We start from the raw sequence: 27,675 nt of genomic DNA, 5'->3' as shown, positions 1-27,675 counted from the left end.
AAGGGGGCGAGGGTCCGCGTACCCCCCGAGGCAGCGGGGCGGGGGGTGCGGGGGGACTCACCGGGGAATCGGTACCCGGGCTGGGGTACCGGTCGGGCAGGGTCTGTGCCGGCAGCAGCCGCGTCCCCCGCCCTGGGCAGAGACCGCGGCTCCCGGGGGTCCTGGGCCGGCTCTGCTGGAGGAGGTGGCAGCTCCCGACAGCCCGCGGCGTCCCGCTCTGCAGAGCTATAAATTATCTGTCTGCATTGCTGTCATGGCTGCCACAAAGACACGATTTCGTTGCCTGTGGCAGGATACAGGGCAGCAGCACCTTCTGTTCACTGCCCTGCTGTGCGCTGAGCGGGCGTAACGGGGGAGCACACAGCTGAGATCAGGCCGTGCCAACATCTGCCTTTCTTTGCAGAGCATTCGGAAACCTCGAGGTGCCCTAAAAGTTCGTATAAATAACAAAACAACTCTAAATATCCTATTATTTATGGAAAGTTTTTGATTTTTGCCTGACAGCTCCTTCCAACACCGACATGTCAACAAGAATCTGTATGGCTTTGTTGCCCCCTACCCTCTGTTCCCTCTCTGAGAGCAGAAACGGGTGCAGGGACGGAGTGTTCGCACAACCCCCCAGCTCTGCCCGGCTGCCCGGGCCCCAGCGCAGCTCCCGCCGGGCAGGGCCGTATCCTCCACAGCACCGGCCCCGCTCCCTCCCTGGCTGCCATGCTGGATGAGACCCCTACGGGATCGTCCCTGGGCATCAGCGGGGAGCGGGACGGCACGGGCAGAGCCGCAGCACACAGCCCTCGGCACCAGCTCCATCCCGCTGGCAGGGCCAGGTGCCATCGAGGTGGCGGGGACGGCTGCGGGCCGTGACACCGGGGCTGAGAGCAGCCCCGGCTCGGGGATGGCCGCCATTCCTGCTCTCCACACACTCCTTCCTTCGCCCTGCCTGCACATCACCCCCGGTCACTGCTCTGAGTCGCACAGACTGGTCCCAGCCCCCCGCAGACCGGCTCTCCCATAGCTGACCCCCCGAGCAGGCACTGCTGGAGGAGTTTGGCTTTCGCTGCCACCGAGCGCAAGCGCGAGGAGGGGGCTGAGGACGGGCACGTCCGCCCAAGCGTGGTCACTGGCTCGCCGGCTCTGAGAATGGGCTCGAGGTGGCTTCTCCGCAGGGACAGCGAACGCAGGACGGCAGCTGATCCGACAGACGACTCCTCGGCTGTTCTGGAGGCAGAACGAGGAGACTTGCTGGCGGGGACGGCGCTGGCACCCACACGCACAGAGCAGGAGAGACGAGCAGCCCGTGCACCCCCCACTGTCGCACCCCAGGAGATCCCGCTCAGCGTGGTCCAGCTGCGGCTCCGCAGCCCCTCTGCCAGGCAGGGGCTGGGCTGGGACAGACCCAGACCACCAGCAGCACAACCACTCAGCCTGGGGCTGAGCCCCCCGGCCTTCGGCTGTCGGGTTGGCGGGCACTCCGAGCCCAGGAGCCCCTCCTTCCCGTCCCCTGTCCCCCCCAGCTGCTGCACCTCGCACTTGGGGACTCTGCAAACGTAACAAAAAGCTTGTTACTGTGCGCGTGATCAAGCGTCAGACCTGGCTGCCCGGAGAGGCTGCAGCTTCTCAGTCCCTGGGGGTACTCAAGACCCGAAGGGACACGACCAAGGCAAGCTGCTCCCGCCGACCCAGCTCGAGCAGGCGGTTGGGTCCTTCCCAGCCCAGCTATTCTGCCCTTCTCTGCTTCCACGAATCCTCGCCCCGGCGCCGTCAGGGACGCCCGCCTCGTCTGCGTGGTTACAGGCACAAACTGCTGTGCATTCACGGCGAAGTCCCCTCGCGTCAGAACCGATCCGTGATCCCGTCACTACACACGCACAGGAACAGCCAGGCGGGAGGAGGAAGGACCTGGACGGGTATTTTCAGGGATTTCCTGGGAGGCCAAGGGAGTTCAAAGCAGAGGGCGTCTCTGCAGCTCAGGGAGCTCCTGCTTTGCCACTGCGATGTTGTTGTTGCTCGTGGACTGAAAACCAGACCCGGAAAGATTTCATGGCTGGCGTCCCTAGGGATCGTCTGGCACCAGGAGAGTCCAGAGGCTGGCACCGGCTACGGGAGGGGAGGAAAACCTCACAACCTGAGGAGATCCCCGAGCCAGGCCCCCTTTGCAAAACCAGAAGCAATTCTCCGGCATAAAAGCAAGACAAACAAAAGAGACAGAAGCAAGCTCCTCTGAAGCTGTCAAATCAGAACTATCAAAATCCATGGGCCCTGGGAACAGGAAAAACACCCGCCCTGACATACAAAGCTCCCAGAAAGTTCAAGCAGGAGGGCCTACACTCCTCTGTCTGCACCCTCAGCGCCGTTCTTCTACATCCCTGCCCTAAGTCCCTCTGCCCGCCTCGCGCCCTAACGGGGATCCGGACAGGACCCCTTCGAGCTGCCGTCGCGCCCGAGCAGAACTCAGTCCCCAGCAGCATCTCCCGCCCTCGTCACGACAGTCAGCCACGACTGCAGCCACGTCCCGACCAGAGACGCTGGTAACCCCTTTCTGGCATTAAAGGGAATATCCATAAATGCTACAAACATCCCCTCAGCCCTGCCTCACTTTTAGTGTTCAGCCTGTCTCTGTGAGAGCACCATGAGGCCAGGGACCTCGCCCTGCTCCAGAAATGTGCAATTTATTCTACCTCGGCTTTTTCTCTTTCAGACAGCCAGTTTCTGCTGCGTCCCTTCATTAATCCAGATCTGATCAACCTTTGGAGAGAAGCAGAGAAGAAGAACTCTTAAATCCGCCTGGCACTGACCACTGCCTGACACCCCAGCACACTGCACGACCGGGCACCAGCAGCACCTATGCTTCACCCCCTCCCACTCCCGAGCGCCTGCCAGACCTCCCCTCGCTGTCCTCCCCACTCCCCAGCTGCTGCTCTCCCTGCCCGGGAGCTGGCACGGGGCGGGGAGCGGGGAGGTTAATGGGCTGAGCTGGTCTGAGGATTTCTGCTCCCCTGAGGACCCTTCATCGAGGCCATTCCTCTCTGTCCAAAGCACGCAAGCCCCAACCAGCTCACCCTTCGCCCAGGTCACTGAGACTCAGCCGGGCTTCAGGCAGTGGAAACCAGCAGGGCGGCCGTCTTTGCTGATTCTTCAGCCAAAGCAGCGCAGCGCAAGACCTCGCGGACTTGGGAAAAGTCCATCAGCAGCCCCATGAACGACTCTGGTCTGACAGAGCCCGCCCTTCCTTCAGAAGAAGGACCTTGGTACCAGAACCCTTCTTCCGCTGAGAGGAGGCACGACCCACCCATGCGCGCAGCACGAAGATGTCCAGGTGTCGGAGAGGTGGAGTCTGCTCCATTCTGGCTGGGGACAGGACAACCACTGAAGTCCAACCTCAGGTCTTCCACCACCAAACAGCAATGTCGTTCAACCTCTCAACAGCCTTAAGAAAGAGGTAAATCTTGGAGCGGCAATTCTAGAAACGGGATACGACCCTCCAGGCAAGATGCTAACATGGCCAGGAGTTGACTGGACGTGGCTGGACCAAAGCAATGGCACAGTTACAGCTACCAGCAAACTTCTTCAGGTGTTGAGTGAGAATCCACCCGCTCTGCCCCACAAGGCTCACCTGGAAGCCACCCCAAGGGTGTAGGACCCAGGGAAAGGGAAGAAGGTGCCTGGAGGGACACACTTTTACGCTCCCCTCTTGCTCTGCGGGTGGGCAGGCAGGGAGCACGGGATGTGCAGGGACCCACGGCAGCCTCTCCCCGTCCCTGCCGGCAGCAGCTGCCCAGCCCCAGCCCAGACCTCACCAAGGGCTGCCCCGAGGAGCCCCGGGTCCCTCACACCATGATCTCCAGCGGGCAGGTGGGTTGCTTCAGCCCCTCGCACAGCAGCTGAAGTCCAGGGTCTCCAATGTCACCATCACCCAGGTCCAGTTCCTGCAGACTGGGGCTGGGGCTGAGCGCAGCAGCCAGGTCCCCGCAGCCAGCGCTGGTCAGCTGGAATATCGCAGCCTGCGGGGGAGACACACCAAAGGGACCATCAAAACATGACTCAAGGCCCTCACTGTCACCAGGACAGACGTCACCACCCAGCAGGCTCTCAATGGGCCGATGCCAGCATGCCACAGCCAGAAACCCTGCCCACACTCATGGGATCCAGTGCTTGGCCACGAGCTCGGTGCTGGAGCCACCGCTTGCTCCAAGCTCATCCCTCGGCGTCCTCCGGGCCCGTTTCTCCCCAGAAGGCAACAAAAGGCTCTTCTCAGCAGAGCAGAATGGAAGGACGTTGAGGTGCTGGAGCGTGCCCAGAGCAAGGCCATGAGGCTGGAGAAGGGTCTAGAACACACGTCTTATGAGGAGCGGCTGAGGGAGCTGGGGTTGTTCCGTCTGCAGAAAAGGAGGCTGAGGGGGATTTATCGCTCTCTACCGCTGCCTGAACACAGGCTGTAGTGAGCTGGGGGTCGTTCTCTTCTCCCCAGTGACAGGCAATAGGAGGAGAGGCAATGGCCTCAAGTCGCACCAGGGGACGTTTAGATTGGACATTAGGAAAAACGTCTTCACTGAAGAGTGGTCGAGCAGTGGAACCGGCTGCCCAGGGCAGTGGTGGAGTCACCATCCCTGGAGGGGTTCAAAAAACGTGTGGACGTGGCACTTCAGGACATAGTTGAGCAGGCATGGTGGGGTTGGGTTGACGGTTGGACTTGATGACCTTCGAGGTCTTTTCCAACCTTAAAGATTCTGTGATTCTATGAACAGTTTTCTCACCCGAGTGTCTTCAACTTGCTCCTCGGATTCCCTACAGCTTGACGGAGCAGGGACAGAGGTGATGGCTGTGACTGCTCTGCCTGGGCTGGCTGCCTGGAAGAGGGACCGAGGAGATGCTCTGCATGAGAGGTGGCACGCCGGATCCGTCACTAGCTGACAGACATCAGGACAGCACGTCAAGGAGCATCACCCGCCCAGGATGGTGTGCACTCCCACTTCGTTGCAGGTCATCTGAAAACCAGACGTGGCTCACGCCCTGCAGCGCTGGCTCAGACGTTCAAGGCATCGAGAGTCCTCACCAACGCGGCGCGCGGCGCGCAGCGACCGTTCACCCGACTTCTGCACAGCTTCTGGCGCAACACATGGCTCTCACCGAGGCCCGACGCGTGCTGGTGTTGTACTGAGGAATAAGAAGGGGAATCAAAATGTGACATGATCATCGAAACAGCTGGGCTATTGCTGCTGTAGGTAGTTTTGTAAAGCCCTACCCTTAGCATAGCTACAAGTTTCGTAATCTTGTAAGTTCAAAATTCACCACAGAAACTAAGAAACAGGATTTTGAAGAACGTGTTACTGTTTCAGGGAAGGATGAAGCTGTCCAAAGCAGAACCCCAGAGCGACGAATCGTAAGCGTAGCTAACAAGGTGTGAAAAGCTGCGGAGAATGCCAAAAGGAACAGGGACCTCGGGGAAAGCCAACTGCGGCACGGGGAGATCGCAGCCACCGACTCACGGACCACCTGCCCCAGTTCGACCCCGCACTCCAAGGATGAAGAAACTCAGCACGCCTACTAATTTACAGGCTGCGCAAAGAGACTCAAACCACTCGGTTAACAGAATCACAGGGCACGTGTGTTAGGAAGAGGACTATGGCAATGCGAAAAGCATCAATGGCTGTCGGCTTGTGAACGAGGGCTGCTGCCTCGGGACAGACACCCGTATCTGCACAGACACGCAGCCAAACCCCTCTGCTCGGAGCGCACATTGGTGTCATGCACAGCGGGCAAACCAACCCCGAGTTTGGGACACCACCGGGAGCAGCACCGCTAGGTCCAAGTGCGAGCAGCACGCTCAGAGGGCACGCTGGGCACGCACTGGGGTGCAGCAGCACTCCCACCATTGGCTGGGTAACTCTTGCCCTCTCGGACACGCAGCCAGAGAATCTGCAAGATTCTGGAGAACACAGAATCACAGAATAGTAGGGGTTGGAAGGGACCTCTGTGGGTCATCTAGTCCAACCCTCCTGCCGAAGCAGGGTCACCTACAGCAGGCTGCACAGGACCTTGTCCAGGCGGGGCTGGAATATCTCCAGAGAAGGAGACTCCACAGCCTCCCTGGGCAGCCTGGGCCAGTGCTCTGTCACCCTCAGAGGGAAGAAGTTCTTCCTCGGGTTCAGCTGGAGCTTCCTGTACCTCAGTTGCCCCTTGTCCTGTCGCTGGACACCACTGAAAAGAGCTTGGCCCCATCCTCCTGACACCCACCCTTCAGATATTTGTAAGCATTTATAAGGTCCCCTCGCAGCCTTCTCTTCTTCAGGCTGAACAAGCCCAGTTCCCTCAACCTCTTCTCGTAGGGGATATGTTCCAGTCCCCTCACCATCCTTGTAGCCCTCCGCTGGACTCTCTCCAGTAGCTCCTCATCTTTCTTGAACTGGGGAGCCCAGAACTGGACACAGTACTCTAGATGAGGCCTCACTAGGGCAGTGTAGAGGGGAAGGAGAACCTCCCTCGCCCTGCTGGCCACACTCTTCTTGATGCACCCCAGGATCCCATTGGCCTTCTTGGCAGCCAGGGCACACTGCTGGCTCATGGTCACCCTGTCGTCCCCCAGCACTCCCAGTCCCTCTCCACAGAGCTGCTCTCCAGCAGGACCGCCCCAGCCTGTACTGGTGCATGAGGTTGTTCCTCCCCAGGTGCAGGACCCTGCCCTTGCCCTTGTTGAACCTCATCAGGTTCCTCTCTGCCCAGCTTTCCAGCCTATCCAGGTCACGCTGAATGGCAGCACAGCCTGCCGGTGTGTCCACCACTCCTCCCAGTTTGGTGTCATCAGCAAACTTGCTGAGGGTACATTCTAACTCTTCATCCAGGTCGTTGATGAAGAAGTTAAACAAGGCTGGGCCCAGTACTGACCCCTGGGGCACACCACTTGTTACCAGCCTCCAATTTGACTCAGCGCCGCTGATGACAACCCTCCGAGTTCTGCCATTCAGCCAGTTCTCTATCCACTTCACCGAACACTCATCCAGCCCACACTTCCTAAGCTTCCCTAGGAGGATATCATGGGGGACAGTGTCGAAAGCCTTGCTGAAGTCGAGGTAGACAACATCCACGGCTCTCCCTTCGTCTACCCAGCCAGTCATGTCACTGTAGAAAGCTATCAGATTGGTCAGGCATGATTTCCCCTTGGTGAATCCACGCTGACTACTCCTGATAACCTTCTTTTCTTCCACTTGCTTCATGATGGCCTCCAGCATAAGCTGCTCCATCACACACGAGGTATTTGAGAAGGTGCAGCAAATCCACAAGTTAATGAATTAGAGAATTCACATGGCAGACTCATCTGTACAAAGGGGACTAAGCCTTTGCTTGATTGTTTTTTTTTTTAAACCAGAGGAGCTTGCGAAATAAATCTGAATTTACAAAGTGCGTTGTCCTGTAAATTTGAGAGATCGACACGAACCGGGACACTTACCCATGCACAGACTGTTGCCATCCACACACAAAGACTGTGCTTGCTTTGGTCAGCTTTGGAGGAGGGGTTCCCAGGGAAAGCAAGCTGCTGCCTTTCACTCGGACCAGCAAGCCCTCGAGGAGCGGAGCACTGGGCTGCCTGGACACGGGACGGGGCTCTCCAGGACCACCTCAGCCTCCAAACAGATTCAAAGGTTTCTCTGGAATTCCAGGAACAGAGACGCTTGCGAGAACTGAAACTGCCCCGCAACAAGAGCGAACGACCCGTGTCCCTGTGCAGGGGACGGGAACAGGAGCACATCTGCAGCCCTCACTTGCGCTGCCAACCCTTTCCTTCGTCAGCTGCAGACCCTTTCCGAGCATTAACCACTGCTGCTGGGAAAAGGGCGACTGCGCTCCCCACCGAGCACACAGCTCCCACGGGGAAAAGCCCCAGGGACCAAGCCCAGCCACGTGAAGACAGCTGGTGCCATGAGCAGGCGCCCAGCGCCCTGGTAGGAGGGCAAGGAGCTGCCCCAGGGAGGTTGCCTACGGGATACAGCCCTCGAGGGGCTGCATCTGGACGGGTCTGAGAACGCTCAGAGCCACGGCTGAACCAGAACCAGGGTGGCCATGGTGTTTGGGGGTACCCATGCACCACAGAATCACAGAATGTTCAGGGTTGGCAGGGCCCTCTGTGGGTCCCCCAACCCAACCCCCTGCCCAAGCAGGGTCACCCAGAGCAGGGGGCACAGCACCGCGGCCAGGCAGGGCTGGAATATCTCCAGAGAAGGAGACTCCACAGCCTCCCTGGGCAGCCTGGGCCAGGGCTCCGTCACCCCCAGAGGGAAGAAGTTCTTCCTCGGGTTCAGCTGGAGCTTCCTCTGCTCCAGTTTGTGCCCGTTGCCCCTTGTCCTGTCGCTGGGCACCACTGCAAAGAGTCTGGCCCCGTCCTCCTGACCCCCACCCTGCAGATATTTAGAGGCCTCCCCCACCCACAGCAACGTCCGCACCTCGGCGCTAGCCCACGCGCCCAGCAAGCGGACTGCGGCACCAGGTTCCTCAAACCAACCCCCGGGGCAGACGCTGCGTGCCTTCAAAGTCCACACGCCACCCTCGACGCCTGAACTTCTCGCCCACAGCGAGATCCCTCAGCACTTCCACGAGGAATCCCGGGGCTTCGCCTCCCGCGCCACGGGGCGATGCTGCAAACGCCCCGGGAAAAGGGGCCGGGATTCACGCCGCAACGCCGGCCTGAGACCGCAGCGCTGCCCGGAGCCGCTGCCGCAGCCACGGGGCGGACGGGCCAAGCACGGCAGGGACCCAGCCGGGCAGAGCTCAGCCCTGTCCCCTCGCCCCAGGGCTCGGCCAGCACCACCCTGAGCTCCAGCCCCGGCGTTGTACTGAGGAATAAAAAGGGGAATCAAAATGTGACAAGATCATCGAAACAGCTGGGCTATTGCTGCTGTAGGTAGTTTTGTAAAGCCCTACCCTTAGCATAGCTACAGTTTCGTAATCTTGTAAGTTCAAAATTCACCACAGAAACTAAGAAACAGGATTGTGAAGAACGTGTTACTGTTTCATGGAAGGATGAAGCTGTCCAAAGCAGAACCCCAGAGCGACAAATCGTAAGCGTAGCTAATGAGCTGTGAAAAGCTGCCGGGAATGCCAAAAGGAACAGGGACCTCGGGGAAAGCCAACTGCGGCACGGGGAGATCGCGGCCACCGACTCACGGACCACCTGCCCCAGTTCGACCCCGCACTCCAAGGATGAACGTAAAAGTGCCTGTATTGGGCGCAATCAGCAGGGTTTTGGTAGCAGGGACCCGCAGGGATGACACTTTGGAGGTGGCTGCGGGCTGCCCCGCGCCAGGCACAGAGCGGGGCCGAGACTACGACGTACGGCCTCACGCTCCAGTCTGGACGCGGGAGCTGCTTCAGGGTTTTCCTACAAGGAGACAAGACCTGCCCACCCCCTGCGCCTGCTGCCGGCCCACCACGTACCGGGGCACGAGTGACCTCAGAAGCACTTACCACCATCCACGGGCTGAGAGCCACAGAATCATGGGTTGGGTTGGGAGGGACCTTCGGGGATCACCCAGTCAGAACATCCTGCTGAGACGGGCAGAGACATCTTCCACGAGACGAGGCTACTCAAAGCCCCTGTCCAACCTGACCTGGAACGTTGCCAGGGATGGGACCTGCACAGCTTCTCTGGGCAACCTGTTCCACTGTCCCACCACCCTCCTCCAAAAAAAATGCCTTCCTTAGATCTGATCTACATCTACCCTCTTTCAGTTTAAAACTGCTATCCCTTGTCCTGTCACAACAGGCCCTGCTGAAAAGCCTGTCCCCAGCTTTCCTACAACCCCCCTTTAAGTACTGGCGGCCGCAACAAGGTCTCCCTCTCTCCAGTATCGCCAGTGTCCCTCGTACTGAGGCACGGGTTCTTCTTAGGCACATCAGAATTTGCTCTCCTTCCCTTCAGCGAGCGACTTGCAACGGGGAATGAAGGGCTCAGGCTTAAAGGCAGCCCAAGACAGCGTAGAGGCACTTGAAGAGCAGAATGGGAAGAATTTTAACCCAAGGTTTTCCCTGTCTTTTCCCACTCGTGTCTGCAAGCAGCACCCGCCAGCTGTTGCAAATCCCTGCTGAACGGCCCCGTGCGGAAAGCCGCCAGCGAGCGGCTGCTTGCTCACGGAACGGGGGAACCTGGGAGCGCAGGTCTCCGCCGAGACCCCCAGCAAAGGCAGCGTGTAGCAGAGGTTTCTGGGCAGAAACACTGGCAGGCTGTGACAACTGGGAAATGCCTCCATTTGCAGAGGTCGGGGAGCATTCACGGGGTGGCAATGCCGGCAGCACAGCTCTGCTTCACCCTCCGTGATTCCGGGCGGGCTCCCGAGGGGTCCGAGAGCTGCCTGGGGGCTCTGCCGCGCCGCTGTGCCCAGACTGACGCTCACGTCCAGCTCCAGCCCCAGCCCTGGAACATCAGGTGAGGGCTCGGGGCGTCTGGAGAGCAGGAATGGCGGCCATCCCCGAGCTGGGGCTGCTCTCAGCCCCGGTGTCACGGCCCGCAGCCGTCCCCGCCACCTCGATGGCACCTGGCCCTGCCAGCGGGACGGAGCTGGTGCTGAGGGCTGTGTGCTGCGGCTCTGCCCGCGCCGTCCTGCTCCCCGCTGATGCCCAGGGACGATCCCGTAGGGGTCTCATCCAGCATGGCGGCCGCGGAGGGAGCGGGGCCGGTGCTGCGGAGGAGACGGCCCTGCCCGGCGGGAGCTGCGCTGGGGCCCGGGCACCCGGGCAGAGCTGGGGGGTTGTGTGAACACTCCGTCCCTGCACCCGTTTCTGCTCTCAGAGAGGGAACAGAGGGTGGGGGGCAACAAAGTCATACAGATTCTTGTTGACATGTCGTGTTGGAAGGAGCTGTCAGGCAAAAATCAAAAACTTTCCATAAATAATAGGATATTTAGAGTTGTTTTGTTATTTATACGAACTTTTAGGGCACCTCGAGGTTTCCGAATGCTCTGCAAAGAAAGGCAGATGTTGGCACGGCCTGATCTCAGCTGTGTGCTCCCCCGTTACGCCCGCTCAGCGCACAGCAGGGCAGCGAACAGAAGGTGCTGCTGCCCTGTATCCTGCCACAGGCAACGAAATCGTGTCTTTGTGGCAGCCATGACAGCAATGCAGACAGATAATTTATAGCTCTGCAGAGCGGGACGCCGTGGGCTGTCGGGAGCTGCCACCTCCTCCAGCAGAGCCAGCCCGGGACCCCCGGGAGCCGCGGTCTCTGCCCAGGGCGGGGGACGCGGCTGCTGCCGGCACAGACCCTGCCCGACCGGTACCCCAGCCCGGGTACCGATTCCCCGGTGAGTCCCCCCGCACCCCCCGCCCCGCTGCCTCGGGGGGACGCGGACCCTCGCCCCCTGACCCCAGGCACAGAGCCCCTCACTCACGCCAGTCCCCCCCAGCAGCTGGTTTTGGGGACCCAGACTGTCCCTGCCGCAGTGGCTGGAAGCTAAAGACCCCCAGTTGCTCCCACAGCTGCACGGGGAGCCCACCGGCCCCAGCAGCAGCACTGGGACCCCACTCCCACTCCCCCCCCCAGCCCGGGGCACCCACGCCCTGGGTCTGGCTCCCGTTGCCGGCGCCGGATTCCAGCGAGGGGCAGGGAGGTGTCGCCAGAGCTGGCACTCGTCCCTGCGGCACGCGCACGGCCCCGAGCGGGAGGTTACGCAGAGCTCAGACGAGGTTTTAAGAGACAGGTTAAAAAAGATGCGATGAGACGATACAGCGTGTACAGCGTCTGCCCCGCCTGTTTCTTCACAGCTCCCGTTCGGCAGCTGTAGAGATGTAACCCAGTTGCACAAAAAAAAGTATTTGATGTGTTTACATACAGCAGCCAAATTAAAAGCCCTGAGCCTTTGAGCAGATACGGCTTTAGAATTAAAAGAAAAAGAAAAAAAGACTGAAAATTTGAAATGAAGTAACGATTGCGATAGTCAGGAATGAAACAAGCTGAAAACATACCTGGCAATATTTTTATGGAATTTTGCGATGTTCTTTCACATCAGCAGCTTCAGTGACCTGCGCTGCATCAGCCCCTGCGTGACGTTCCGGCCCTTGCCCTCGCTGAAACACCGGCTCAGCAGCAAACACTAGAACACAGTTTGTAATATTCAAAAAAATCAATTGCAAAACATTTATACCTGTTACAGAAGCTCACATCCCGTGACGAAGTCAAATTGAGCAGCCAATTGTTAATTAATCAGTTGTGACCTTATTAGCAATAGAATTTATTTAAGCAAGCGATGAAGCAGGCAAAACAGCGCTGGGCGGCCGGGGAGCCTCCTGCTCCGCCAACGGTCCGCACCCCACCCCCCAGCAGAGTCTCTCTTTATAGTTTAGTGGTTCCGGGCTCTATGTGGCACATCCTGGTATATTTTTTTTGCAGCTGCACGTACTGTTGCGAGGGGGTCATCCTGGTCCCTCTGGGGGTCGTGAGAATGAAGGTCGTAGTTTTCCTCCGCGTTGTGGATCAGTTTCTTTTCTCATTTGGTCATGCTGGTCCAGCACGAAGCAGGAAGGATTCGTGCTCGTTTGCTCAGCAGGATGTCGATACTCTGAGGTTTGGTTTGGTGATTTGTCAACGTGCATTTCAAGGCTTACAGCTATCACAGCAGAACATCGCTCAAGTGGTCGGTGGGGTGGGTTGAGAACTGGCTGAGTGGCAGAGCTCAGAGGGTTGGCATCAGCGGCACGGAGTCTGGTTGGAGGCCGGTAACCAGTGGTGTGCCCCAGGGGTCAGTACTGGGCCCAGTCTTGCTTAACTTCTTCATCAACAACCTGGATGAAGAGTTAGAGTGTACCCTCAGCAAGTTTGCTGATGACACCAAACTGGGAGGAGTGGTGGATAAACCAGCAGGCTGTGCTGCCATCCAGCGTGACCTGGACAGGCTGGAGAGTTGGGCAGAGAGGAACCTGATGAGGTTCAACCAGGGCAAGGGCAGGGTCCAGCCCCTGGGGAGGAACAACTCCAGGCACCAGGAGAGGCTTGGGGCGGACCTGCTGGGAGCAGCTCTGTGGAGAGAGACTGGGAGTGCTGGGGGACGACAGGGTGACTATGAGCCTGCAGCGTGCCCTGGGTGCCAAGGCGGCCAATGGGATCCTGGGGTGCACCAACAGGAGTGCGGGCAGCAGGTCCAGGGAGGTTCTCCTCTCCCTCTGCTCTGCCCTTGTGAGGCCCCATCTGCAGTGCTGTGTCCAGTGCTGGGCTCCCCAGGTCAAGAAAGATGAGGAGCTACTGGAGAGAGTCCAGCGCAGGGCTACGAGGATGAGGAGGGGACTGGAGCATCTCTCCTGCGAGGAGAGGCTGAGGGAGCTGGGCTTGTTCAGCCTGGAGAAGAGAAGGCTGAGAGGGGACCTTAGAAATGCCTCTAAATATCTGCAGGGTGGGGGTCAGGAGGACGGGGCCAAGCTCTTTCCAGTGGTGCCCAGCGACAGCACTAGGGGCAACGGGCACAAACTGAAGCAGAGGAAGCTCCAGCTGAACCCGAGGAAGAACTTCTTCCCTCTGAGGGTGATGGAACCCTGGCCCAGGCTGCCCAGGGAGGTTGTGGAGTCTCTTTCCAAACCCGCCTGGACAAGGTCCTCTACAACCTACTGCAGGTGACCCTGCTTCGGCAGGGGGTTGGGCTGGGTGACCCACAGAGGGCCCTTCCAACCCCGACCATTCTGTGATTCTGCGGCTCAGCAGCAAACGCTGGAACACAGTTTGTAATATTAAAAAAAGAATAAATAGCAAAACATTTATAGCTGCTACTAAAAAAAACACACTTCAGCCCAGGTTAGCGTTGCTGACTTTAAGGAATGAAACCCGTTTTGTGACGGGATGTTCTTACCGCGTTGACGACCTAATTTGTGGCTGTCGGTAACCAGCGCCAGGCACCGCGGCGGTCGGGGCAGAAGGGAGGGTTCGAGTCCGACACGTCCAGGGACTGCGCGGTTCATCGCATCACCCCCCCCCCACCAGGGCGGGAGGCGCGGCTGCTGCCGGCACAGACCCTGCCCCACCGGTACCGCAGCCCGCGCCCAGCGCCGTTCCGCGCTGAGAGCCATCCAGCGCCGCCGCCTCCCGCCTCGACGCGCCAGCCAGGACCCCTCCCGCCAGGACCCCGCCGGAGCTGCCAGCGCCGCTCGCCTGACCCGCGCCGGCGCTCCGAGGCGGCGCCGTACGCAGGCGGTGGCAATGGGCACCCCGCGGCACGCAGGCGGTGAACGGGCACCCCGCGGCACGGAAGGACCCCGCGAAGGGAGGCAGCGCCCGTGAGGGGAGCCGGGCCGGGGGCTGCGCGGCGGGAGCAGGGCCCTCGCTCCCCGGCGGACGGGCGCGGGGTGGAGCCGGCAGCGCCGGGAATCGCCCGCCGGGGGCCCCCCCAGACCCAAAGCGCCGTGTGTGCCCGGTGCGTCCCCCAGCTTCCTCTTGTTGAGGACAGGGTGGGAGGCCACTGGAGCCAATCCTGAGGGGAGAAGAGGGTAAAGGCATTTGTGGGGCACAGAGAAAGGCAGAGGGAGGGCTCTGGGTGTCAGCCGAGGGCAGACGGAGAGCTGTGGGCTGCACCAAACGGCACCTGTAGAGCTGCAAGCCACACCAGAGGGCAAACAGAGCGGCCTGGAAAGCACAAAAGGAGAAATGGAGGCCCTTGGGAGGCACCAAAATACCCTTTTGCAGCTGCTCGATTCTCCCGAAAGGCCCACGCCAGTCCTTAGGGCACATGGAAAGGCAAAGACACATGCCTCATCTACCCATGGCACTGCTCGCACAGAGGCACAGAGACTGGGGCTGCTTGCTTGTCTTGCCACCTCAAACTTCAAATGTAGCTTAGGGGGTCCGTGCCGAGAGCCTCGTGCAGCCCTGCTTCGAAAATGTGAACGTCTGCAGATAGCTGGCAGCCAGAAGGGGCTAGCCTGGAAAGCTGTTGCTCAGCCTCATGTGCCCATGGCACTGCTCGCACAGAGTCACAGAGACTGGGGCTGCTTGCTTGTCTTGTCACCTCAAACTTCACACGTAGCCTAGGAACGGGGAGGGTCCCTGCCAGGCTCCTTTCGCCAGAAGGAGCGAAGTGAGGGAATGGACGGGGGGTGCAGCTGGACTGCTTAATCATGTGCACAGCAAAGATTTTGAAGGAAAAGGTGTCTTTCCATGCCCTTCTGTCTTGAGAAACACTCCCCGATCCTCTTCCATTAGAACACAGAACACTACAGCCACACCAGACGTGCCTGAAACGTTTCTTTAAGCCTTGTATTTGCCGATATGTTCCCGGGCTATGATCATCCTTTGAATCTGAGCAGTTCCTTCATAAATCTGAAAAAAAGAATTACAATAATGTTAGCTGATTTTTGTTTTGTGTTGTTTTTAATATTTTAACAGATCTTTCTACACGTGTAAACCTTCATAGCACTACCCCTGTGTGGGTTAGGGCGTGCCAAAAGACAGAGAAAACTGAACAAAATTCCAGTGTGTCTGGAGTAACTACAGCGGGCTGAATGCAATAAATCCCACACGAGATCCCAAGTGACCGTCTTGTTCTCTCCGATGCGCTCAGCAAAACTCAGTAAGGTTCTCATGGAATTAACAGAGGTAGTGAGTAAAGAAGGATGGGGGAAATGTCTTCTCTGGGGAAGAAAATACGTAACTTAGGCTTCACAAAGCGGGTTTGGAAACAGTGGGTGGAGGGGAGGAGGTGACCTGCGCTGGAAGTGCTGCATTTCCTTTGACTAGCCTTTCAAGGCCATAGCAAACGGTCCCTTTCATCCATTTATTCCCACTACTCTTTCTGAACTAATACTGTCTTCAACACACTATTTCCTCCTTTTTTTCTTGACATGTATTTTTACATTTTCCTCCAGAAACAGAGCTCAGGGGCTGAAGTCTTTCAGCTCCCAGCTCTGCCAAAGCGAATCTTTGGCAGATTGCTCAGAGGTATGGAATTTCACTTTGTCTGTAGTCATAAAACGGGGATAATCCTCCCAAGAACCTTAGGCAGCTTTGCAGAAATAAAGACGCTGTAACCTGTGGTCACATTAGGGTGGAGCCTGACAGCAAAAAAGCCCAATCATGACAAATTCAGTTACTCTTTCATTTCCCCAGTTGCAGGAGTGTGATTAATACGAAGAACCTTTAGATTCCAAACCAGCAGTTTTCTGTCCTGAGGTAGAGAAAAATTCTCAGCTAGTGAGAATAGTTGTGAAGTCAGCAATAAACAAAATTTCAACTACCTAGAATCTTCAGAATGACACCTGTTACAGCGCTGCGGGTCACGGCCCACATGCATTTCTTGTTGTCCTCTGTTTCGGTGTGTTTTTTTCTAGTCATTATTAATGTCAGGAAGATGTGAAAAGATAAAAGATTCCTGGTTTTCCTGAACATAATTCAATCATTCTTTCCAAATAAAGAACTGTAGCATAGTATATGCTACGAGAAGAATTATGATGGGGAATAATTTCTTGGTAATAACGCTGAAGAAAAAGATCTGGGGATTATGAGCCACTATGGGCTAAATATGAGTAAATATGGGAACATTTTGTTGGGGGTTTTGTTCTGGGCTTTTTTTTTTTTTTTTTTAAAGGCTAATCACTGCAGGCTGCGCCACACTTCTGTTAATGAACACGCACAAGATAACTAACACGTGACACTCAGTGCTGGTGATATCTCAGGTGAAGTAAAGCCCAGCTTACGACACCAAAGTTTCAGGCAGAAGGTTCAGAGCACAGCAAGAAGTGATGCAGAGCCTGGGAAGCAGAAAGGAAAAAAAAACACCCCTAAACCAACCCCCACCGTGACTGATGAGGAATGAGGCAGAAGCTGTTGGAGTGTTCTCCTCTAGACTCAACGAGGAGGGAGGCAAGCGGCACACTCGGTGCAGCCACCGCGCGTCGCTTGTTCTGTGCGCCCGCTTTGGGTATGACAAGGCACAGGATGCGATTTCCAGCGACCGTTCTCTGCACCAGGTATGGGGCTGAGGGGAAGACTCAGCTGTTCCTCTTGGGCAGGTTAAGCTGTTGATCTCATGCACACAGAGTTTTGTAGGCAAGAATTTGCCTGATTTGCATGCCCTTTTTTTAAATGGAAGGATTATTGCTCTCAGCCTCAAAACTTCTATGTGTGTGCACGTCACCATTTCAAATAAGTAGCCATTAGTTTATTTTATATAAAATGTATGCATGACTGTACAGATTGCATCCTCTCTTTTACTCACCTGGTAGATTTTAGCATCTCTCATGAGTTTTTCCACAGGATATTCAGTATTAAATCCATTTCCTCCAAAAATCTGCACTGCGTCCGTAGCTACTTGGTTCGCAATATCACCGGCGAAGGCCTTTGCGATGGAAGCGTAGTAGGTGTTCCTGCGGCCAGCGTCGACTTCCCACGCAGCCCTCTGGTAAGCCATCCTGGCCAGCTCCACTTTCATGGCCATTTCAGCAAGCATGAAAGACACTGCTTGGTGCTGCGGTTGAGGAAACAAACCATGTTAACGTTGCCTGCCTAAAACCCTCTGACATCCAAGCAGAATAAAGTCTTCTTAATATCTTAATTTGCAAGCTCAGCGCGCTCAGGAAATCATACTTGAGTTCTCCAGAATTTGGATCAGGCTCTCAAAATCATGGAATCATGGAATAGAATCATGGAATAGGAAGGGTTGGAAGGGACCTTAAAGATCATCTGGGTCCAACCCCCTGCCATCAGCAGGGACCCCTCCCACCAGCCCAGGGTGCTCAGAGCTCCATCCAACCTGGCCCTGAGCCCTGCCAGGGAGGGGGCAGCCACAGCTTCTCTGGGCAGCCTGGGCCAGTGTTTTACCACCCTCAGAGGGAAGAATTTCTTTCCTGTGTCTACTCTAAATCTGCCTTCTTTTAGTTTAGAGCCGCTCCCACTTGTCCTATCACTGCACCCCCTTGTGAAAAGCCCCTCTCCATCCTTCCTGTCGGCCCCTCAGGGCACTGGCAGCTGCTCTAAGGTCACCCCGGAGCCTTCTCTCCTCCAGGCTGAGCAGCCCCAGCTCCCTCAGCCTGTCCTCGGAGGAGAGGTGCTCCAGCCCTCCAGTTATCACTTCACGTTTTGATTCCCCTTTCCATCCCTCGGTGTAGCACACCGGTTCACCTCAAGCCCCGTTCCTGAACCGTTTGGGCCGCCCAGACTTTTAAGTTTTTAATTCTAAAATCCACTTAGTCACAGGGATTAAGTATTGATTGATGAAGTTGTGCTTTCCTTTTTATGAGATCTGTATTTAGTCGGATGTTTATGGATATTTCTTTAAGCCAGGAAAGCAGTGTGATTGGCAATGTGTTCCGTTAGTATTAATACTGTGAGTCTTGTGTCCCTGCCTCAGGGAGATTTCCTCCTTCCCTGAAAATCCCTGCTCATGAGCATTGAAGAGCTTCAGTGTGTCCTGACAGTTTCAGGGTTTTGGGTGGAGTTTTCTTTGTGATTTTGCTATTATCATCAATAAATTACTGAAGAATCCCAGGAGTTACTGCATAACTAGATTTACTCAGATAGCGCTGACCTATATACTTGAAAAGCCAAGCAGTGGCAGAGATACCATAAATCTCACGTCCTGAATGTAAAGGAACAACGCTGAAAATTCACTCGTAGTACATCAGGTATGAAAACGTAGCTTTTGGATATACTTATTTTTATATATTTAACTTACTTCAACAATTGGTTTCCCAAAGGTTTTTCTTTCCAAGGCATATTTGGTAGCTTCATCGAGCGCTCTTTTTGCTAACCCAACAGCACCAGCTGCTACCTGAATTAAACACAGCACAGGATGAAAATTGGAAAATATAAAGGGAATTTCTAAGTAACTTCTTTCTGATACTTACGGGTGGTCTGGTCTTATCAAAAGCTCCCATTGCGATTTTAAAGCCAGCTCCTTCACCTAGTAATACATTTTCTTTCGGAACTCTGACATCTTCAAAGACAATACCTCTTGTGTCGGAGCAGCGCTGGCCCATGTTCATTTCCTGTACAGGGAAGTTGACAGAGGTGCAACTCAATGGGATTCTGCCAAGGTGCAACACATTTTCATTCTTCAGTTTACTCAAAGCATCAGGTAATTTTTTTTTCCCCCAAACACTTTGGCTTTGTCTAAAAATCATCACGTACACAACAAACACTAGCTTTGCATTTACAGACCGCCATGCCCGTAATTTGTCCAAGCAGTTTCCTGTCTCTGTTTGTGAAATCGATTCTGCAGCCGTAATCATTCGTTTGTCTTTCTTTCCCCAAAGAGAACTAGCCCAGGGTGTCCAGTGTGAACGGCGGATTGTTGCGTTACCGCTTTAGAAGCGAATGAGAACTCACGGCTTGTCAAAGCAGAGGTACGCTCCTCACCTTTCTTCCGACTTGGATTCCAGGGCTATTCGCTTCCACAATGAATCCAGTAAAGGCTTTGCCTGCGGGAGCTTTTGGGTCTGGATCGGTACGCGCTAGCAGAAAATACCTGGTGTAAAACAGAGACGAGGGCAGTCCGTTTCTCCTCGCAATTAACGATCAGGTACTTTTTTAGCTAACACATGGGATGCTTTTATGTGTCTTTCTACCATATAATAGATCTGCCACTCAGTTAACAACCCTTTGGCCCTGCCAAAAATAAACGGAGAGGCAGCGAGAGAGAGGAAGTGTCAGTGCGTCTCTTACTGCCAAAGTCCAGATTTACTACAGTCACCTCAGGTCAGCACGCAAAGGTCCTTCACCTTTTCCATGTATTTTAAGTCTTAACATTCCCATCGGCTTCACGCACAGTACAACAGAAACCACTTCACAGCACGTACGTAAAAATCAGGAATCACAGTACTGCGTGCAGAACCTTCAAGTTATCAGCTGATTTCGAAGATCTCAGTTTTGTTCTGCTAAGTATAAGCTATAAAGGAGTTTTTTTCCGTTAGAAATCAAACAGTGCTAAATCACACTGATGGTGCTCAGTAACATCAAAGAGAGCTGGTTGGTTGGCAAGCTCTTTCCAGTGGTGCCCTGCGACAGGACAAGGGGCAACGGGCACAAACTGAGGCACAGGAAGTTCTGTCTGAACACGAGGAAGAACTTCTTCCCTCTGAGGGTGCCGGAGCCCTGGCCCAGGCTGCCCAGGGAGGCTGTGGGGTCTCCTTCTCTGGAGATATTCCAGACCCGCCTGGACAAGGTCCTCTACAACCTGCTGTTGGTGACCCTGCTTCGGCAGGAGGGTTGGACTAGATGACCCACAGAGGTCCCTTCCAACCCCTACCATTCTGTGATTCTGTGATTCTGTGGTAGATTCTCCTTGAGGGGTCTGCCTTGAACAGAGAAATAAATAACAAGAAAATCCAGCTTTAGACATAAATGTGTCAAGTTTTTCCTCTTGAATTCAAAAGAATCTGTGTGGTGGGGATGAGCATGCTCTTGTGTGAGACGTGATGAAGGAGGTCTGTGTTGTAAAGCACCTCCACAGACGCCACAGCAAAACCTGGATCCGTTGGCACTGGGCAAATGTCTTCCCTTAGCAAAATAAAAGGTCACACCACAATGCTGGCATTTTTCTGTCTTCACTGGAAGTGAGAGACGTTTCCAGCAGAATCAGAAGCAACTGATCTGGGCCACCACAGCCACAGAGCAAGGTCCCTTGTAACAGGAGCCTCTTGAGCACTGGGCCAGTTAACTCTGACTGGTGCTGCCCTTCCCGGAAGAGACAGCGGAACTGGTTTTGTTTGACAGCAGCAAAAATTGAGAGGCCTTCTTGAGTGGAGTTGTCCCGTCATCGCTCAGTGTCCATGTGAGACGCTGCACGGCCCTGCCTCACACGGCCCTGCCTCACACCTTGCCCTGACGAACTGGTCACAGGTCCAAGGGCAGCGAGATGCACCATGACGAAGGCTCAGCTTTGTACCAGACCTTCAGAGAACCACTGGTGTCTAACTGAGGGGCGTGGGGGGCACCTCAGGTCGGAACAGAGTAGCAGAATGGGACGCCAGTCAAAAGCCAACACACCAGTTTGCTTTCCCACCGTTTGTGATCCACATCTTCTGACCATTGATGACATATTCGTCTCCTTTCTTCTCAGCCTTGGTTTTTATACCGGCCACGTCAGAGCCTGCGCCAGGCTCGGTTACGCAGTAAGCCTAGAAGAAAAGAAAATGCCAAATATTGAGGAATAAAACTCTGGTTTTAAGCAACCAGAAATTATTGCAGAATCACGTGCACCAAACTGATCTGTAAAAGTCTTAAGTGGACTGTGTGGAAAACCCCAAAATACTACAGCGAAAAACCCCAACAGCTGTCTGAGCAAGAGTCCAAGCACATAGGGTTAGTTCTCCTTATAAATCCATAATAATAATTGGAATGATCTTCTAATGATAACCAGAACCATTCTGTAACTTTTAATAAGTCACCCCCCTCCCTTATGCCTCACAAACTCTGACACGAAAGCTGACGATCTTTGAAATCTGAAAGTAAGAGCACAGAGTAAAATTTTATGGGAACCGTGCTCTTCATTTCATGAGGCTTAGTTTCTGCCATTTTAACGCACTGCACATAAATCTTTACATCTTTCTATGTGACAAGTTCTGCTTAAATATCACCTGACATCCCTAAGTGCAGTTTAATGCCCATCTGATTGCGTCTGTGCTCCTACAAACCTTGCATTTTCCTTACACCCCTGCAGCTTCCCTTGAGAGTGAATTCAAAGGCGTTAATTTCCTGGAAGCGACTTCGGATGCTTTTCCAGGCAGTATCTTCTGTTTGCTTCCTGCTTACATCTAATTCAGTACTCCCTGGCTTTCAGTAAACGCCACGGTTTGTTTAAAAACCAACACAGGCTAAGTTGTGAGTAGATATCAGTGTTTTAAACAGCCCAAAAAACCCAATGAATGTAATTTCGGAACATTCTACAGTGTTCCCAAGTCCTACTTACACACATAAGTGGTTCCTCTATCATTCTTCCCAAGTATTTCTTCTGCTGCTGCTCATTTCCCGCAATGATTACTGGCATTTCCTGAAAGAAAATGAAATATTTAGAGCGTTAAGCCACCTTTCTAAAGGGCACGGACTCCAGCTGAAAGGAGGCAGGAAGGGACAGCGCTTACCCCTAGGGAGTTCCCCTCAATGGCAGTCTGAACCCCCGTGCATCCGTACGCTAACTCTTCCGTTATAAGGCAGGACTCAAAAGTGCCGAGGCCCAGACCACCTACAGTTCAAATATTTCACTGACTAAAACGAGGCTGAAGTGGAACACATCAGTGAGCGACAAAAATTAATTATCGGAAACACATTCCCCCTCATGCATTTGATTGTGCCCTGTGTTCGATCAGACATTCCCACGCAAGCGTTCCAAAGAAAAGTTTTCTCAGAGTAGTAACAGATGACTTAAAAATCACATTTATCCGTTGCAGGGTGACGGGCTTGACGTGGGACAACTGCGAGAATGCACTGCCAAAGCCTTTCAACTACCTCACATCTGAGAATCTTCTGAAGAGTTCTTAGGAAGCAGAGGAAGGGCGACACGGGCTCCTGAGCTACCACAGCACTCAGGAATACAAAAACCAAGCATCGGTCAGAAAACCAACCCGGTAATCTGCTCCCGACAGCAGCCAGCACTTTGGCAAGTGGATAAAAACGCAGTAACGATACAGCTATACGTCCTCAGAATATTTTCCTCAGCCTTCAGGTGACTTCCTCAGCCACAAGTTTCCTTGGTCTCTCTGTCAGCCAGCCCCTGACAAGAGATTTCTTCTGGGGATTTGCCCGCTCTCTTTTTGCCCCCACGTACAATTTGAGCACCGGTGTCATCCAGGGGTAACGAGCCACACAAATTAACTCTGCACTTAGTGTGGAGCCACCTCCTTTCACTTGCTCTGGCCCTGCTGCCTTCGGGTCGCACCAAAGGGACGGTGAGCTAGCGGTCCCTTCTCAGACGCCCCACCACGCTGACGGCTGCGGTGTTTCTCACTCAGCAGCTGTTCTGTACCTTTTACCATCTTTGTCACCTTTTTAGGAATCTCCTCCCTTCCCACGACACCCTTTCCAGGTGGCAGGATCAGGCTGCTTAAAGAACTGCAGAGGCAAGCGCAGTTTGGATTCAGGCAGCAGCAGAATTATGCCTTCTGCTTTTTTCATCATTCTCTTCTTAATTTCTGACCTGAAGTTTATGGCTTTGACCACTTGTGGGCATTTTGCTGACATCTTCACAACACTTTATATTCTAACCCCCCAAATCTTGTTTTTTTTTCAGAGGCACTAACTTGCTCAGACGACACCATTTGCTCTGGGAAGCCTGGATTGCTTCTTTCCTTTCCTGGGTGCATCATTTTTCCTGTTCTGATTTTCGTCTGCCATTTTAACAGTTGCCCAGTTTCACAGCCTTCCCCTGCAGTTCTTCACACCTTTTCGACACGGAGTAACTCGGTATTCCCAGCTAACTCTGTGACCTCCCTGGGGACACCCTCTCCCTGGTTCTTCAGCCCAAGCGCCAGCCAGTCTGTGCTGCTGATTTTTCCGCTATGAAACCAGCTGATTTTTCACATTAATTTCCAAAGTCTGAGCATTTTATACCACCCAGGTGTTCACAGGCTTATCAGCTCCTGCAGCAAACTCCATTTATTTTTTGTGCCCTGACTTCCTTTTAGGAAAACCCCACGGCGTGCCGGAGGCGTGTCTGCTCCACTGTACTTCATCGTGTTGTTAACTTACGCGGTGCATCAGGCTGACTGGGGTGCATTTTCCCTGCTCTCCCTTGCAGACCTTGTAAAGGAATGGCGTCCAGTTTGTCCCTTCTAAGTTTTAATTTAATGCTCTTTCAGCCTCGAGTTTCCCTAGAATTTGTGGCTGCTCCTCACAATTACTCCTTTTGTCTCTTTCTTCCTTATTAATTAAATTTTTGATAAAAGGTCCACCCTCCGCTGACTCTTCAAAAATACAGGCTCTGCTAGGGACAATTCCCCAGCTTCGTTTTCAGGTAATATAAATGCAAAAGGAAAATCTGAAATGTAACGTTTCTTTCCAAGGTCAGTCACACACCGAAGCACTGCCGTACCGCACGGCACCTAAACTGGAACACCGTCCTTCCGGACTAAACTCGGAAATTGCTCCGGCCTGCGTCAGAAACGAGATCAAAACGCGATCTTCTGACCCCTCCGCCCCACCAGCGGCCGCGCCGCGCCAGGGGACCGTCGGGCAGCTGTCGCCACGGTAGAAAACCTGGTCACAAATTAGGAAATCGTGATCTGCCCAGTTTGTGGCCAGACGACGTCTGCCCCCGGCACCAGCTGCAGGCGCCAGCCTGCCTGCTGAGGAAGTTTAGAGCGTCGAGTGGGCGACTGTTCGTTTTATACGGAACATATAAATCTCCTCAAAGGCCTTTTCTTTGTTTTATTTTACAGATGAAAAAGAACGGTTACTTACCGCAGCTCTCCGGTATGTGCGAATTCATAAGACCAAGCTCCCAAGCTCGTTTTATGAGCGGCAGAGGATACTGGAACAGACAGGCAGAATCACTTCCGGATTCGTCACCGTTAACATTATAAATTTGACACAGATTAAGATAAAAATCGACTTTTCCCCCCCTACTCTATGGTAATTTACCTCTCCAGTTTTGTCGTACTGTGCAGCAACAGGAATAACTTCTTCCACAGCAAATTTCCGAGCAGTGGCTTGAAACTCTTTCTGTTCATCAGTCAGTTCTAGCAAAAAAACAACGTAAAAAAACCCACCTCGCAAATTCCGTACTCTTTTTCATTCTGCCAGTTGTCAGGTGACGAGAAAAGAAGAACCAAGCATGAGTTCCTCCCAGGACAACCCAGACCGCGCGGACCCGCCTCCCCGTGCCTCTCCAGCAACCAAGCGGCTCGACCTCCTCCTTCGCTCCAGAGAAAACCCGCGCTGATCTCTGACCGACTCATCCGCACGCCAGCGGCGACGCAGCGGGGAGCGCTGCGTAACGGAGGAGGAGACAGAGGCAGAGCGGCGTTCCTCATCTGGTGGTTCTGGCTACTCGCTCCAAACGTCTGGCTGCTAAATCTGCTCTTACCTACGTACCAGGCCTAAACGGGGGGGAATTTCTTTACAACCGCATTCCGCTAAGACTACAGACAGTTATTTTAACATTGTAAAAGCCAACTTGAGATCATTCTTCAAAGCTGAGGGAACTCTGGCAATGAAAAAGCTGAAGACAGACATCAGTTCGAAAAAGAATAAAACCCCATAAACATCACAAACGTGCCCGGCTTTCCTCAGCTGGAGAGGAAAGTGATTTTGGTTTTCAAATGATTTTTTAAAAGAGAACAGAAATCTACTCAGAATAAACCCCTTGTAAATTCCCACCGAACCGCAGCGCGGCTGGCTTTCCTCCTAACTCTGATTTGTCCGTAACGCCGTATTCCTCCCCAAACCTGCCGTACTTACCAAAGCTGAAGCCAGCCCCGGGCCTCTTGGCGTGTGCGCTGGGAGCGGGTTTGCTGGAGCGCGGCCTCCACCCGCGCCCCGCCACGGCTCGCAGCATCTGCTGAGGAAGCAAGCAGACGGGTGTGAGATCTCCGCCGCTCCCGCGCGCCGCAGCGGGGAGAGCACAAGGCAGGACCAGGGGGAGACGAGGCGTTTCCAGAGAAAACGGAAAACGTCTGCGAAGGTAAAGGGTGACGAAGCGCAGGCCGGCCGCTGCTAAGCACGGGACCGCCGATGAGGGCATCGTAGCTCGGGACCGTGCTTGCCAGCAGGCACTGCGTTGCGCCTGGACCGCTCGCCACCGCCAGCCGCTGCGGCACGGTGCGTCACAGGATGGTCGGGGTTGGAAGGGACCTCTGGGGGTCGCCCAGCCCAACCCCCTGCCCAAGCAGGGTCACCCAGAGCAGGCTGCAAAGCACCGCGTCCAGGTGGGGCTGGAATACCTCCAGAGAAGGAGACTCCACAGCCTCCCTGGGCAGCCTGGGCCAGGGCTCCGTCACCCTCAGAGGGAAGAAGTTCTTCCTCACGTTCAGACGGAACTTCCTGTGCCTCAGTTTGCGCCCGTTGCCCCTTGTCCTGTCGCTGGGCACCACTGGAAAGAGCTTGGCCCCATCCTCCTGACCCCCACCCTGCAGATATTTACAGGCATTTCTAAGGTCCCCTCGCAGCCTTCTCTTCTCCAGGCTGAACAAGCCCAGCTCCCTCAGCCTCTCCTCGCAGGAGCGATGCTCCAGTCCCCTCCTCATCCTCGTAGCCCTGCGCTGGACTCTCTCCAGTAGCTCCTCATCTTTCTTGAACTGCGGAGCCCAGCACTGGACACAGCACTGCAGATAAGGCCTCCCCAGGGCAGAGCAGAGGGGAAGGAGAACCTCCCTCGCCCTGCTGCCCACACTCCTCCTCATGCACCCCAGGGTCCCATTGGCCTTCGGGGCACCCAGGGCACACTGCTGGCTCATGGTCACCCTGTCGTCCCCCAGCACTCCCAGTCCCTCTCCACAGAGCTGCTCTCCAGCAGGGCCGCCCCAGCCTGTCCTGGTGCCTGGGGTTGTTCCTCCCCAGGTGCAGGACCCTGCCCTTGACCTGGTTGAACCTCATCAGGTTCCTCTCTGCCCAACTCTCCAGCCTGGCCAGGTCGCTGCCTTCCCCCAGCCCCACCTGCCCGGCTGAGCGTTCTCCCCTCGCTGCGGCCGCTGTCGCACGGTAAAACCAACAGGATCAAACAGCTCCGACAAACCGCTGCAAAGATCTGGGTCCCCCCAAAACATTTCACACCTTATTTTATCCGGAAGCGGGCAAGAAGCAGATGGGGCTGAGAAAAAGCCAGGTAATTGTCATAATTTTTGCCACCAGAAAGCTGGGCCTGAAGCAGCCAAAGTCCAGAGCTCGGCGGCGATGCCCAATGCAGAGGCAGCTGCCGAGGTCGTGCCAGAGAACTCGCGCGGCGTCCGCACCCGAGCGGCGCGCGACGTCGTTCCTGTGGGTTACGGCCGGGAACCCGCCGCTCCCGACACCTGGGGGTGCGGCCGACCCCCGCCCACTCAGCTGGCCACCCCGCTGCCCAGCTCGGTGGGCTGGGCGCCGAGGCACCCGCAGCCATGCTCACGCCCAGTGCCTGCCGCGTCCCAACGCCACCAGAGCCACCGAGGCCACTCGAAGCCACCACAGCCAGCAGAACCACCGGGGCCAGCCGAGTCACGAGGGCCAGCAGAGCCACCAGGGCCAGCAGAACCACCCGGGCCAGCAGAGCCAGCAGAACCACCAAGACCAGCAGAGCCACCAGGGCCACCAGAACCACCAGGGCCAGCAGAACCACCAGGGCCAGCAGAACCACCAAGACCAGCAGAGCCGCCAGGGCCACCAGAACCACCAGGGCCACCAGAACCACCAGGGCCAGCAGAGCCGCCAAGGGCAGTGCGATGCTGGCGAGGCCCCAGGGCCGTGGCCGCCCGCCCCGCCGCCCTTCACCCTTCACCCACTTGGGAGCACAGGGCCGAGGGGGGGGGGGGGGGGGGCCGCCCCGTGTCCCGCTTCTCGGCGGGAGGACCCCGGCGCCTCGGCCCGCGGCTGCTCCCGCCGCCCCCCACCCCATGGCCTCCTGCCCGGCCCGGCCCCCCCCGCTCACCCGGCAGGCTCCGAAGGCCGACATCTTGCCCAGGCGACCCGCGGCAGCTGCCGGCGCTGTCCGGCTGGGGCGGCGGTGGGGCCGTGGGGTGCGGGGCCTGGCCTCGCTCTGGGCTGTGACCAAGGCTGAGGGCGGAACGGGGCCGGGCGCTATGTCACAAACA

The 27,675-nt window shown here is 55.5% G+C and overlaps 1 protein-coding gene and 2 long non-coding RNA genes across 5 annotated transcripts; 1 reads left to right on the top strand and 2 right to left on the bottom strand.

Annotated features, from left to right (window-relative positions):
* Nucleotides 1-3,330: 3,330 nt before the first annotated feature.
* Nucleotides 3,331-14,090, bottom strand: LOC142365336 (uncharacterized). Of its 2 annotated transcripts, XR_012766426.1 has the most exons (5): nucleotides 13,821-14,088; nucleotides 11,950-12,765; nucleotides 4,755-5,154; nucleotides 3,832-4,001; nucleotides 3,331-3,427 (listed from the first exon to the last, which is right to left on the bottom strand). It is a non-coding gene; the product is annotated as an uncharacterized LOC142365336 (long non-coding RNA). The 2 variants fall into 2 exon arrangements; XR_012766427.1 differs by lacking the exons at nucleotides 3,331-3,427; nucleotides 3,832-4,001; nucleotides 4,755-5,154 and having other exon boundaries at nucleotides 11,947-12,765; nucleotides 13,821-14,090.
* A 120-nt stretch (nucleotides 14,091-14,210) lies between these two features.
* On the top strand, nucleotides 14,211-16,588 carry LOC142365337 (uncharacterized). Its single transcript, XR_012766428.1, has 3 exons — nucleotides 14,211-14,381; nucleotides 15,350-15,533; nucleotides 16,548-16,588. It is a non-coding gene; the product is annotated as an uncharacterized LOC142365337 (long non-coding RNA).
* LOC142365332 (medium-chain specific acyl-CoA dehydrogenase, mitochondrial-like) lies at nucleotides 15,196-27,675 on the bottom strand. 2 transcript variants are annotated; one of them, XM_075446064.1, is made up of 12 exons: nucleotides 27,513-27,675; nucleotides 25,352-25,448; nucleotides 24,533-24,630; nucleotides 24,353-24,422; nucleotides 22,039-22,139; nucleotides 21,867-21,947; nucleotides 20,945-21,075; nucleotides 19,316-19,424; nucleotides 18,805-18,945; nucleotides 18,633-18,728; nucleotides 17,178-17,426; nucleotides 15,196-15,283 (listed from the first exon to the last, which is right to left on the bottom strand). In XM_075446064.1, exons 1-12 carry the CDS (start codon nucleotides 27,534-27,536, stop codon nucleotides 15,212-15,214), a joined length of 1,269 nt encoding a protein of 422 aa, XP_075302179.1. In that variant the 5' UTR covers nucleotides 27,537-27,675; the 3' UTR covers nucleotides 15,196-15,211. The 2 variants fall into 2 exon arrangements, with proteins under 2 accessions (XP_075302179.1, XP_075302178.1); XM_075446063.1 differs by having other exon boundaries at nucleotides 25,352-25,451; nucleotides 27,513-27,619.

The sequence above is a fragment of the Opisthocomus hoazin genome, chromosome 36, assembly GCF_030867145.1.
Source record: "Opisthocomus hoazin isolate bOpiHoa1 chromosome 36, bOpiHoa1.hap1, whole genome shotgun sequence".
In the NCBI taxonomy this organism is placed as follows: Eukaryota; Metazoa; Chordata; class Aves; order Opisthocomiformes; family Opisthocomidae; genus Opisthocomus; species Opisthocomus hoazin.
This window is presented reverse-complemented; position numbering and strand designations above follow the sequence as displayed.